The following is a 15,175-nucleotide window of genomic DNA, read 5'->3' on the forward strand; positions in this document are numbered from 1 at the left end:
GAAGAATTTAACCATACGCATGCAATGAATGAAAATTGCTTTTTCAAGAAATATAAGACACTTTTATTTGCAGTGTGAATAAATAAATATTAAAAAAAAAATAATAATAAATGAAAACTAATGATTTATTAAGGCAATTACAGAACTTAGCGGTCGGTGCTTTTCATTTCAGGTTGTAAAAAATAATTATCATTTCATTCAATAAGATAAAATCGTCGAATGTATTCCTAAAATCTTTTGTCCATTTATTAGTTAACTTACTACTTTTGTCATTTCCTTGTTTTAATTAAACTCTCATGTTTTGTCACTTACCCTTCAAATTAAGGAATTTTGATTTATACCTGAACATGGTACCGGGACAACGTCTACGTAAAAAAATGCTACCAGTTTACCTTGATAAACTTTACCATTTGTAGTTTAGTTTAAATCAAATATTTCAAGGCCTGACATTTATGATATTTATGTATACAACAGCGTGCTAAAGTTTTTGGTAAACCTGTAAAAGGCATTTTGACCCTCCTGTGTTTCATTTTTTTAATTTATTATTTTATTTTTTTGTAAAATTTGTTTTCATCGTTCTCAATGGAACCAACATAAATATTACACATTTCGGAATTTTTTATCTTTTTACTATTTAATCGAAAATGTAGATTTCTTCGGATAAAATTTGAATCTTTTCACCCAGGTAAGCTGAATATTCCTTTTTCATATATATGTTTCGAGTCTTATAAGAAAAAATTCTGCAAAATCAAATGTCAACAATAGCAAATTAATAGTGTACTTTTAAAATTACGGCTAGGACTTAGCAAACTATGAAAAACTTATAATTATTAGTTAAAAGTGTATTTTGACTAAATAATATTACTATAAACAAAGAAATTCATCCGCTACTTACTTTGGTGTACCAAAATCGCTTAACACGAAATATACTATTCATTTAATACCCGACTGATATGAAAATTACTGATTTAAAGTGACTTTCAAAGCGCTGACTGACAATCTATAATATTGAGTTTGGCCAAAGACTATTGCACGCTAGTGTTAGATAAATAAATCAAGCAATTAGTTGCAAATTAGTTATAATTTAGTATGTACGTAAACATAACATAAAACATTATAAATCTATTCATAGTTAACAGAATTTACGTATTGTTTTATTGTAAGGTTGAATAAAAATTTCCCACAGTTTTGTTTTTGTGAAAATAAATTTTATTTTTAACTCAAATAACTCAATTAAAAGGATTTTGAATAATTCTAATTTAATTTTTATTTTTAACTCAATTAACTCAACTAAAATTTTTAACTCAATTAACTCAACAGTCTTCTCACAGTTTTGTTTTTATTAAAATAATTTTTGTTTTTAACTCAATTGACTCCATAAAAAAGGATTTTTAATAATTCTATTTTTATTTTTAATTTTTCTATTTTTAATTTTTATTTTTAACTCAATAAAACTCAACTTTTTTTTTTAATTTTTCAATCAATTAAATTTTCTTCTTTATTTTTAACTCAATTAACTCAATTAAAAGGATTTTTAATGATTCTATTTTAACTTTTTTTAACTCAATTAAAAGGATTTTGAATAATTGTATTTAAATAATTAAGAAACAGATTATAAGATTTCAACTTTTGTGCTAAACAAAAAAAATTAAAATTTTAGTAACTACGACTTTTAAGTAGAATTAAAAAAAAGAAGAAAATCATTTAATTTTAGTCAGATTTGAAACGAAAATCATATGTAGCACAACTTTCGTAATTATAGCCACCGAAAATATCCTCTCCCTCGCGCCGTAAGATATAGAAAATCTCCGACTGCTTGCGCCACTCGGAAGTTATAGGCCCTGACTAACACACTTTCCTTCTTTTCATTTTACTTGGAAAACACAGTATTTTAAACTCTCAGTTCATTTTATTCTTTTTTTTTCCTTTTCTTTTTTTTATAGTCTTGTCTCTGTTTTTATGACGGAAAGCTGTTAAATTTTCGATTGGTGACAAAATGGCAATGAATTTTTCTTGCACCATTTTGAAAATAGATGTAATCTGGCAGTGGCATCAGGCACAAAGCTGCCTTAAAAATTTGTATACTCGGAGTGAGTATCAAGTGGTCGAAATTTCGTTTGGTGATCGATATTTTTCAATAATAACATGGCGTACTACTATTTGGATTTTGCATGGACAATAATATAGCATAATTTCTGGTTGTAGAGGTTGCAAAATGATTGAAACTGACAATAGACATACAGCCCCAGTGGAGATCTGAGAACTCTAGTTGAAGATCAAGGAGGAAGGTCAACGTAGAGGAGGTTTATGTCCATTTTTTAACAAAAATGACGATTAGATCATTATCTCTATTACATTTCGTGGATTTCTAAGTTTTGACAAATCAATAAGGTGGAAAATCAGTTCTCCTCAAGAGTTGAAATGGGCTCATTGAAAATGGGCCGTGCTGGGGATAATCAAGAATAAGCTTTCTTGGATATAATTATTCTTTCCTCTTGATTTACTGTTGATATCTTGAGATCCAATCATTAAATATCAGCTTTTAATTAGAAGTCTGTAGCTTAGAAGGAAGTAAACTCATAAATGATATAAAATATTTTCTTTTGTAAAAATTTCAATTAATTAAATTTAATTTGCGTTTTCAGTTATTATAAATTAAAAACGGATAAATTTTAGTTTTTAATATTTTTTGCATGCAGGATATTTCTATCGTGCATTTCTTGACTTTTTGGCCTTGAAACATAATTCATATTACTAAGACACTTGTTAGCCATAAACCTGTCCGAATGGTTACTAAAACCGAATATCTTACTTTTTTTTAAAAAAAAACAACATTTTTTTTGTTGTAATTAAACTTCTATTCTAAGAGAGTGCAGTTAATTATATTTTTATAAAAACACTTGTTTTGAAAAGGAGCGCAGACAGTAAACTATAAAATATTATTTCTTTATAGATAATATTGTACCAAAATTTGTGCAATCTGTAGGACGCTGGGTTTCTGGAGGTTAATCGAAAATTGGTAGGTTTCCTGATTGATAATACGATAATTTTTAATTGACCATAAGATATTCTGCTTATAGCAGTCGGGAAGCAATAACAACTTGCATTGTCGTAGGCATGGAACTCCAGAAGAAATTTGAATGCTCTAACTTATCAGAAAGTTGTCCAGTTTCACCCCCTTGAAAATTTCTGGCTTGAAATGAGTATTTTGTATAGAAAGTTAACACAAATGTGCAGGAAGGCGTTAAATACAAAATTACGGCAAATGTTATACAGCAAATAAAAACAAGAACTTCGAAATTTTTAAAGAATCAACTTTTAATTTATGTTTACATAATTGGAACCATGGTTCAATTATAAATTTTTCTGAAAATTATGAGCTGAAAATTCGAATATTGCATCGATGTATTAATTGTATATTGCATTGATGAGTATATGGACAGAAAAAAAACTGTAACTTATACTTAATACCTTCTTTATTTATAATCCACTTTAGTTTAAAATTTACTGTTATTACATACATTCTACAGGATATTCCGTAATCTTCACCCTTAATAGATACTTTTTAAATTCTTTTGAAAAATTAGGTAAAACACATTAAGGGACTCAAAAACAAAAACGTTATGGTAATCTAACTAATCACTAGTGTGTAAGGCGGGATGGAAAACATCAATAGTTGGTTGATTGCTAGAGGAAGCAGGTAGGAGTTAGAAGGCGATTACTGAAATATCTCCGAATTTCATATGACAATTAAACTGGTTTTGGTATTTTTCGCCATACTTCGTAATATTTCGATAGCGTTTTCCCCCAGGTAAATACTAATCCCCCCCCTAATGTGTATACTATTTTACTTTCTTTTTAACGAATATTATAAAAACATACATTAAGGTCAGCAACTACGGAACACTCTGCATAGCTAGTGTAGCTTAATTTTATTATGTTTATAAATTTTTACTGATTTCAAAGAATTTATTTTTAATTAAAAATACCAAGTAAATCATTAAAAAAATCTGCGCTGCGCAAACTACATAGCAATAAAAACAGAGGGTTAGATTACTTTTGAAAATTTTAGTAGACGTCATGGTCTGTGCTCTGATTTAATTTCAAATCTTCTAGGTTCGAAAACTACACAACTTTCTAATCCCTTTGTTCGGTAATAACAATAATAACTAAATAAATAAAAACAACCGATTTAAGTAGTATGAGGGTATTTCCACTTTCGATATTTTCTCGCATAAAAACTTTTTATTTTATTAAAATAGAATCAAATAAGGCAAAACAATGTAACGATTATCATATTAGTAAATCTTTATCAATAAAGGCTTCCGATCCAACTCTAACTTTACTTTTAATGGACTCAACAAATATTTTTTTTTTTTTTTGCCGACCTCTTTAGACTATTTAAAAATAAACACATAAATAAATATAGATTGAATAACAGACAAGGAAGAAAAGCCTAATCTGTTATTGAAGTTTCTTCCCAAAAACAGTTAGTGCAGTTGGCTAACAGACACAAAAAAAAATCATAAGGATGACTGGACACAACTAAAAAACCGTGCTTAGGGGACTGTGAAATCTGACCGCTGCGGAAATTCAAATAAGTTTCGTCAGGTTCTAAGAAGCTTTATGAGGGTGGAATTATTGGTGTAATCGTCTGCTAAGGATAATCTGTTCGCAACCAATTAGAGTAATTTGAATTTGATTAATGGTGCTTTGCAAACAAAAATAATGTGTTTCACATCTGAAGTGTAAGAGAAAATGGTGTAAAGTTTATTGGTGGTGTTAAAACGAGATGGATTATTAGGCGAGTGAACTTTGTTATTTACTTTCTGTTGTAAGTAGTAGTTTTCTTTTCTTTTCTTTCTTTTTTTCCAAAGGACTAAGTTTTTGTTGAAAATCATAGATTTTTGTGATACGAATTTAAATATAAAAAATTCATTTAAAACTTGTCATTGGTTTTAAAACTAGAAAGACTGAAATTTAGTATATTCTTATATTGCCCAAAAGCAGTCAAAATAACTGGATTGTGAAAGAATAAATAATGTGTAAAGAAATTTGTTTAATTAATTTTTAATATTTTTTATATTATTTACAGTTATATAACAAGTTATTAGTAAATATTAGCAATAAACAAATTATGTGTTGTACAAAAAAGTCACAAAATTCTAAGAAATTGTGCTAATTACTTAATTGTTTTAAGAAATTGAATTCTAAGAAATTCTAAGAATTGTCACAAAATTCTAAGAACAAGCAGTCAAAATTACTTCCTTGGGCAATCTAGTGTTAAAGACAAATTTTGTAAAACTAGAACAATTATATTAACTGTTACTATTAAATTCTTGTAAAACTTTTGCGAAATAATAATAATGAAGTAGAAGTTAAAGTATGATATAAGATAGCACTCATAATTAAGTAAATTTCTTGTACTAATTAAATAACTGGCGAAAATTGAATTAGCTTAAAAATGCATCAAAATAAGGCAATATATATTTATTTGGATAAAGATAATAATACCAAAAGTGCTTGGAATTTTATTTATTTTGTATTTAAACCAGAAAAAAGTGTAATTCATTGATGATTTACTTATTTGTGACTGCTTCTGAGTTTTTGTTGAAAATCTTAGATTTTTGTGATACGATTTTGAATATAAAAAATTCATTTAAAACTTGTCATTGGTTTTAAAGACAAATTTTGTAAAACTAGAACAATTATATTAACTGTTACTATTAAATTCTTGTAAAACTTTTGCAAAATAATAATAATGAAGTAGAAGTTAAAGTATGATATAAGATAGCACTCATAATTAAATAAATTTTTTGTACTAAATAAATAACTGGCGAAAATTGAATTACCTTAAATATGCATCAAAATAAGGCAATATATATTTACTTCGATAAAGATAACAATACCAAAGTGCTTAGAATTTTATTTATTTTGTATTTAAGCCAGAAAAAAGTGTAATTCATTGATGATTTACTAATTTGTGATTGCTTTTAATAAATAAATTTTTGTTTGCTCTTAATTGAATTGCATAATATAGCAAGGCAGATGAAGTGGTGTTCTGTTTTATCACGTTTTGTCTACCGAAAACTGGAAAGCTGATTGGTTGATACAGTACACAATTTGAAATTGTGGTTTATCAATATATAGAATTAGTCCTTACATTGTACTTTTTATTCCATCTAACTAAATGTAAGTAGGTTAAGAAATGGAAGAAAAAAATTTGTTTAACAGATGGAAATATTTCAAATAATAGTAATACGTTTTTTAGTATGATTTAAAGGAATTAAACGTCAAATAATATATTAGAAAGGATAAGAAAAATATGTAATCTGTCTCAGCTTTCACAAACATTCGTAGCAGACGTAACAAAGATTGTATTTTATTGAATAAGATAAAAATTTGATTAAATTGAAGATTAAACAAAAAACAAGCAACTCGTACTTAGTTCATCGTTTATAAACTCTATCTTTAATTGATGCTTCTTGTTGCAATTAAAACTTTTTTTCCGCATCGAAATACATAAGAACTACTGAAATATAAGAAGCATTATGTTTCTTATAATAAATGAAACAGTTGAGAAAAGTGGGGTACATTGCAAAAAAAAAAAAAAGTAAATAAAGTACGAAAATAAAAATAAATAAATTAATAAGTAAATAATTGGGGGTATTGGAGGTAAATTTCAATTCGACTTATTCTGGTTTTCTCAAAAAATATAAATTTGTAGTTTAGACAATAATGGATGAAATAAAACTTATTTCAATCAAGCTAATTGAATCAATTAATCAGCAAGAATTAATTGAATTAACCAGCAAGAATGAAACCTTAACGGATACTGTTGTATCTTATGGATCCCCTTTTACTTGCTCAAATTCAAGGAAAAATATGCAGCTCCCACCCTTTAATAATGTTCTAACTATCTAAAAATAAAATAAAAAAATTAAAAAAAAAGTGCAGAATTTTATTTGAAAGTGGCAGGTACAAAGTTACCCTAAATCTTCTTGACATTTGAACACTTAATGAAAAATTTAAAATTATTATGTTTTTTCAAAGACACAAAAATTTTTACAGGAGACCACAATGAACGATTTTTTATAAAATTGAAATTTATGAAAAAAAAATGAATACATTCATTCATCCACAGATCGATTTTGACCTGAACCGGAGAACGATCAATCTTCAATTCAGTACCCTCAGACGTGTGATTTGTTATGGGAACATGAAGGACTTTGTGACCCGACAGATTTAACGCGAACTATTCACCATTTACTATTATATTCTAATTTTTGGGTCGGTGGACATGGGCCCAACGCCCTACCAACCAGGCTATCCAGGCCCCACAGGTTACTGTATCAATATCCTGATAAATTATCAGGTAACGCTTGAATAGTCGAGTTACTTTAGTTTCTTGTGCTTAGTTCGAATAAGCATTCTAGAAAAAAAAATACTACATTTTTGAAGAAATTTTTTCATTAGATAATTGAAATTTATTTTGAAATCTTCAATATATAAAATGCTTTTTCTATAGAGCACCTGTTACAGGGAATGACATTTCATTTTTTTACATGCTGTCAAGAAAGATTATTATTAACTCCAACAATTCTCGGTAATCATCACGTAAAAAGATGGTATTAGAAAAAATTTAGTGAAGCAGACATCTTTGGTACTTTTGTGCTACGAATTACCGTCAAGATTCTTCCTTGCTTTGTAAAGTTATAATAATTGCCAGTCTGTGATTCTTTTCAATACTCTTTATTACAAAAAGAATCGTTTTGGTTAATTTTATCGTTTTGGTTAAATCTAATCAATTTATGCTTTCTTCCATTCTTTATCTTTTTTCAAAGACATTATATTTAGACATTACATACATTATATTAGGTTTTTAGTATCATACCCAAAAACTTCTGCTGCAGCAACAAATATGTAAACCACATTTCTATCAGTTATTTTGCATCAATCAAAAACTACCCTCACTCGTGTTAATGGAAACTGGAATTAATCTCAAGTTTCTGAAACTGCTGCTACCGCAGTTACTTATAGTCGCTTATCGATGACAGAAGAAGCTTCACTGCTTGATATTAAACCACATGCAAACACGCAATCAAACATGCAATGTTGCACAAAGGAAATATTTCAGAAAATGGAAGAGTCAGGGGTAAAAATAACGGAAAATAAATAAAAATTTGGTAGAAAATAAGGTAACGAAAAAAAGTGTCACAAAAGTGTCTTTTTGGTCCAAAATTACTATACTTCATCTTCGATGAGGGTAATCCACTTGCAGCTGTCTGATTTAACGAAAATAATTTAAAACAATTCAGCACAAATCAATTTTTGTTGACATAAAATTTGCTTTCTTTTTATGTAGTTTAAATTAGGTTTATATACAGCACAAAGTTAAGACTTTCTTTATTTGAAATGATTTTTCGATTAGTTTTCATGATAGTTCAAGGGGAATCAGAAGTTGTCCGTGAACTTTGAATGATCTGTGAACTTGGATTATTTTTAAATAACATTACAGCAATTGCTTATCGAGGATAGTTCAAGGGGAATCAGAAGTTGAATGTGAACTTCGAATGACTTGTGAACTTGGATACAACGGTTTGGGAATTGAAAAAAAAATTGCAGCTGTTTTACTACTGAAGATGTTTTAGAAAATATCTCTTTTATCTAGTTTAAAATTTATTCTGCTAAAATAACAATCTAATTATCTATGCAAGGTTCATGTTTTGCTTTTCGTTGGGTTTTAATGAAAACTGCACAGAAATCACAAGATTAAGAAGTAAATGTTTTATTTGTATGTTGCTGCTTGTGGATACGTAATGCAGCAAACTGTATAGAACAATATTAGTTGGTGTGTCTGAGAGAAAAAAAAACTTATTTTAAACAAGCATCCGGACTCACTGAGATCTGTGAGAAAATTTATAAAAATGTAATTTTTAAATTTTCTTCACCTTCATTACACAATTTTCTCAATCTTTTTCTTCAAAGAATACTAATATGGTGCATAAAAATGAAATCAAAGAACACATTTCAGATTAAACTAAATTATGTATAGAAATGTCTAATAAATCAGATAAAAGTTAAAGTATATTATAGTTATTAGTATTTAAAAATCAAAAATTAGTCACGAGTAGAATGTGTGCATTTTTATAAATAAGAGAATTATTCACGCAGAGTGTTCCATAAATAACTGCTCTTAATGTACATTTTTTAGAATTTTTTAAATTTTCTTCACCTTTATTATACAATTTTCTCAATCCTTTTCGTCAAAAAATACTAATATGGCGCATAAAATAAAATCAAAGTACGCATTTATGATTAAACTTAATTATGTATAGAAATGTTTCATAAATCGGATAAAACTTAAAGTATTATAATTTTTAGTATTTAAAAATCGAAAATTAGACATGAGTAGATTGTATTCATTTTTTAGAAATAAGGGAATTATTTATGCGGAGTGTTCCTTAATAGACTGCCCTTAATGTACATTTTTTAGAATTCTTATAAATATGAATTCTAAAAATCATACACATTAAAGGTCGCAAATTAATATTCGAGTGATGATAGGACCAAAACAAAAATACCCCCGAGCTACCACGGCTTTTCTAACGCCACTTGCGAATATCAACAAACCTGCTAGGTGAAACCAAGTGAAGTTAAGGCTGAGGGTGTGTTTCTTGTTTTCAGTGGCGCCACCTATGGCTAAGAAAACGCCTTTAGACACACTCGATCGTTGCAACACCGTTTATAGGGCAGACCCATTTGTATATCCTTTTATTCATCCACAGCTCGTAATTTTGACCTGAACTACCAGAGAACGATCAATCTTCAATTCAGTACCCCGAGAAGTATTGATTTGTTATGGGAACTTGGACGACTTTGCAATCCGTCTGATATAACGTGCACCAGTCGCCATTTACTACCCGGAATCTTCGACCGGCAGGAATCAAACTCACGACCTCTTGGATTCGTACCCAATGCCCTACTAATCAGGTTACTCCGGCTCGGAATTACAAAGTGATGGGTCAGACCAAAAATAAAGTTATTTTTCCTTTTTTATAAAAACCACTTAGGTTTAAAATTCTTTTATTTTATTTCATAATTAGTTTTACTTGTTTTCATTTCTGTTTGGCAATAGTATGGTGGTAAGCTCTACTTCTAGGAATAGAAAAAGGCAGTTGAAACTTGTAGTATCATAAATCATAGAGGTGCATTTGAAATTTGAGCCTTTTAGCTTCTGTGAAAGTGGTAGGATTTTGGATTTATAATAAATTCAATTTGGCGTTTAAATGAATGTAGGTTCTGTTTGTTAAGTCATTAAAAGATTAAAACTGGAACTATTCTGGTAAAATTACGCTATTGTCCGGTAATAAAAACTTTGGCCAAAAACAACAGCATAATTCTGGTTAATAAAATCAAACTTTCAAGCCATTCATTTGGTAATTTTTCCGTTCATATGGTAGTGGTATACAGGAAATACAGGTTTTCAAAATTCAACACAAATTAGTAGAAAATACAAAGCTGAAAAGTTAATTTAATCAAACAAATGGTTTCTCTAGCATGCTCTAAGGCTAAGGTATCAGGCAGGATAAAATTATTGAATTTTACGAAATTTACCAAATTTTATTCCCGATAATGAAATTATATTTTATCATAAATTTTACCAAAATCATTATCAAAACTCGCTGGAAAAAAATACAGAGCTTTTGAGTGTTCCCATCCCGAAACACGGTAAATTTTACCATATTCCGGTAGTTCGGATCAAACTGTTTTTTTTCCTTCAAGGAAGTGAAAATTTAAAATGGAAATTGGGTGGAAATCTTAACTGACAATAAATTCTGCTTGCCGACAAAAGGACAATAAGTTCTACAATTGAAACTTAAAGCAGGGACAAATTTTTCCTTGCATTTATAGAAATACTTGATCTTGTCTGTGTCGGGTATAAAGATTTCAAATCGGAAATTAGTTTTGTTCTTATAGCTACATTTTTTATTGTCCTTTTTAGTCTATTTCTTATGCTGCCTTAAACTTTCGTAGGAGTTAGGGCATATATTCAAGATTAAAACTGCATAGGAACCCATGCCTGGACATTTCGTCATTTGCGGCTAGGGGTGCTTGCCTATTATGACCTGCTCGGAAGCACACGAAAAAACAGTTCATAATAGAGAGACGGATAACTGGTCAGAGCCCTCTTGCGTCAGGCTAACAGTGGGTGGTTTTCGTTGTTTTCCACTCCATGTAAGGCAAATATCAGTTAATTCAATCAGAAAGTCCTCATCGAAGACAAATTTCTTCCAGTACTTAACCTAGGGCCTAGGCGTTCCCTTGTCTTCCGGACTGGGTTCAAAATTATATGCTAGGAAGTTGAACATTAGTAGTCATAAACTCAAAAAATTGGGTCGGCTGTTAAACGATGGTTATATAATATTATGAAAATGAGATAAAGAATTAAAAAAATTTCAAAAAAATTTAAAAATAAAAAGGAAAATAAAAATTTAAAAAAAATTAAAATTAAAATAAACAATAAAAAGCAGAAAATTAAAAATAAAATAAAAATAAAACATTTTCGGGCCAACGCCGACCACAGATGAACTGTTAGTCCTTACTATGAGGCTAACAGTGGGAGGTTTTCGTGGTTTTCTTCTCCATGTAGTGCAAATGTGGGTTAGTTCCATCAAAAAGAAGGCTAGTTTGTCCCTCTCTAGCCGTGAGTTTGTCTTAATGCTTGATCCAGGAGATTTCTTGATTCTTTGTCTTCTCGATTGGTTCAAAATAAAAAGGCTACGGAGTTGAACATTGGTAGTAGTAAACTCACAATTGAATCGGCTGTTCAACGACGGTTATGAAATAAAATATTTACGGGTATGGGTTCTCATGCAATTTCCTATGCTGTGATGTGCCCTAACTCGCATCCTAGTTTGTCGCATTATTTACGCGAACCCTTGTTATATATAACGTTTTTAAACCTACACATTTCGACAAAAAATAGACTAAAAAGTCTCTAAAAAACTAGCTTGGAGAGAGAAACCGATAGTAGTTTTAAAATCACCGATAGATAAGCATCTTGAGATCTGATAAAAAAAAATCTCGTGTAATTGTTCCCCAGTATTATGAGACGGTAAGGAGACCTAATGAAGCTTTGATTGCTCTAGATAGTTTAAAAAAGGCTTCAAAGATTCCACTCTTAAAGACGCAAAAGGGTATGAATAAAAAACATAATGAGCATTGAACGTTTTTACATCAACAAAACGTTATAGCATAATTGAGCCGTAATATGATGCAATAATGGTAACAAACCATAATTATTATCGTATTTCCGAAGCAATTTATCATTCCTAAGTCTGCAGTCTTTATTCTAGTTTGTAATGTTCTTTAAATAACCATAATAAAAATACATAAAAGAAAAGATTAAACCGCCATAGTTATCAAATTTCCTTTAAAAATTCTTCTTAAAATAGAAGACAAACAAGTCAAGTGGAATAAAGAAAGATGTATTCTTTCTTTTTCCTCAGGGCGCTGTCTGTTGGCGGAAACGATAAGGATAAGAATTTCGAACTTGTTTTTTTCCGATTGCTGTTAAATGTTTTCGTTAATTTTTTTACGATTGCGGCACTGATCTATTAAAAGATTTAAATTTCTTTCTGATTGATTTATAGATAGTTTATTTATTTTAGATTATTAATTGTTTTTATGTAAGCAATTATCAATAATTTTCATACTTGAATTAAACTGGTTGTTAAAATTAAGAGAATTTTCAGATTTGATATGAATGACTGTGTTTAAAACTACAAGGTGGTAGAGTTTAAAGAATTTTTTATGAAGACAATTTTATAGAAAACAAATGCAATAACTAATAAACGGTTATTATATACAAACATGACGCAATTCCCATCGGAGTTATAAAAAACGAAATAGTAGTTACAGAACTGAACCAAAATAAATAAATAAACGAAATAAAAAAATTAAAAAAAGTAAATAATAAAAAAAAGCGCACACAAAATAAATGCATAAAATAAATAAATAAATATAAAAGCAAATGCATAAAACAAATAAATAAATAAAGCAGATACATAAAATAAATAAATAAATAGATAAATAAATAAAATTGTTTGTGGAGGTATGGCACTCGTTCAGTGAAACTGCTTTCAGGCTCTGAATGATTGTCACGGAGAGTGGAAGTAACAATCGTTCTCCCATGAGCGTCACAAGCATGTTCTCTAAAATTGAGGTCTGGAGATCTGGGTGGTCAATCCATGCGAAGATTATTTCTATTTTCGAAAAAAATACATAACAGCTGTGTGTGGACCCGCGTTATCGACCACTCAGATGAAATCAAGATCAACTAAAAAGAAGAATATAGACTTCATCCCCATATCCTTGATCAGTCACTGAGCTTCTTTCAAAAGCATCGATGGATATGTTTGCCATCTAACATAAAGCCGACCCATACAATCAATTTGTAGTTTTTTTCTCATTTTTTGTTATTTTTTTTGCAGCGTCATTCATTTGAAACTGCTACATATTTAAAAATAATTGCCATGTTTTCATAAAACACCCTAACGTGTCTAAAATATTCATAGAAATATTATTTTGAAAACCTTATTTTGCCCCATCCGTGGGATTTGAGGGTTAGGCAGCATCAAACCGGAAGAAAAAAAAAGTAGAAGTGGTTATAATTAATGTAGCATAAGTGTTACTGAATTTAATTTTATAAACAGAAATATTATGTGACAATGGCTAAAAATAAGAATTTGTGACAATTTCTTGCGGGCAGATATATCTTTGCAATGTGACTTTTGTAGTCCCGTGACTTTGCAATGTGACTTCTGTTGCATTGTGACTTTTGTAGTCCCGCAGTGGACTGATCGTAAAGACACGGTTCCCAGTTGAACACCGAAGTTAAGCACTGGCTACGGTCAGTATGTGGTTAGGTGACCACTTTGATCAGCCTACGTAGGGACCTAGGGTGCTCGGCGTCGGTCCTCGTTAAACTGCTTTATTGTAGAGTGCTCGACTTCGCGCGCAAGTCTCCAAGCTATCAAATCTGGGGAACCATCCCTTCTGCAGAGGATCAAAATTGCGATGACATGTCTTCGGTTCATCCTCAGGGATATTTCGCAGACCATCTCTAATAGCTCATTGTGCAGCTCTAGTGCGACGCAAAAAAGTACCTACCTAACTTTTGTAATTGAATCTATTTTAAGTGCCAGTATTTATGTTAAGTGGGGTATTCCTTCAATATATTTTTTTAAAATTTTTAGTATACATCAGAAATATAATTTTATGGCTTTCTTACTTTTTCTTAAAAGATTAAATGTCCATGATTTTGTAAAGGTCAATAATTGTTTTTTTTCTTTCTAGGACCTGAAAGCCAAGCTGCTTGCAGCAGTTCAACAGTTATGTTCCGGACAGATCATCCAGACAAAATGAATAACTAAGATACTAGCTGATGATAAAAAATATCTGCAGTGCAATTTTTATCACTAATCAATCGTCCAAAAAAAAAATGATGGCTACTAGCAGATCGCACTTTCAAATGAAAAACTTCATCCACAAAACGGAATAATCACCATACAATAAAAAAAGAAAAAAAAAGAATGTGATCTCTTTCTTTGAAGTAACCAAACATACCACCAAGTTCCTCTTTTCTAAGTCCCTCATATTTTTTATCATAAAAAACTATGATAAATCATATTCATCTGCGTTATACCCATGTATTGACTTTTATACTGTTACATGCTTTGTTGGTCAGCACTGCACATGCGGACAAGAGACCATTTTATGTTATAGCACATATGGTGAACGAGCTCCGTCAGGTTCGACACTACCTGGATCGTGGTGCGAACTCCCTGGAATCGGATATTCAGTTCTATTCAGACGGATCAGTGAAAGAAGTGTATCATGGGTTTCCTTGTGATTGTTTCAGGACTTGCACAAAGACTGCTGGTTTGTCAGAGTATTTGCAACACGTGCGGAAAATTACGGATCCCAACGAACCGAACAATTACTACGATAAAATGGTGCTACAAATGCTGGATTTAAAGATGAGCTCTTCCAACAATAAGAAGAAATCGGGGAGGGAAATTGCTAGACATATTCTTGATCATTTGTGGACTCCAGATGGTAGCAGAGAACAAGAGGTAATCGTTAATCTGTAAATTGGTCATACAAGTGA

The 15,175-nt window shown here is 30.1% G+C and overlaps 1 protein-coding gene across 4 annotated transcripts in view; it reads left to right on the plus strand.

The window, feature by feature from the left end:
* Window positions 1–15,175, plus strand: part of LOC107448634 (dermonecrotic toxin LcsSicTox-betaIC1) — a 33,817-nt gene that overhangs the window by 12,187 nt on the left and 6,455 nt on the right. For 3 of the 4 annotated variants that reach the window (XM_016063900.5, XM_043045831.3, XM_016063901.5), the window contains exon 2: window positions 14,362–15,140. In XM_016063900.5, the coding sequence (XP_015919386.1) occupies window positions 14,682–15,140 (459 nt within the window). In that variant the 5' untranslated portion in view covers window positions 14,362–14,681. Of the gene's footprint in view, window positions 1–4,482; window positions 4,835–14,361; window positions 15,141–15,175 lie in introns of those variants that run through there. The other variant, XM_016063902.5, reaches the window with a different exon arrangement.

Source organism: Parasteatoda tepidariorum, chromosome 4 (genome assembly GCF_982258835.1).
Source record: "Parasteatoda tepidariorum strain Cologne lab strain chromosome 4, Ptep-v5.0, whole genome shotgun sequence".
NCBI classification, from domain to species: Eukaryota; Metazoa; Arthropoda; class Arachnida; order Araneae; family Theridiidae; genus Parasteatoda; species Parasteatoda tepidariorum.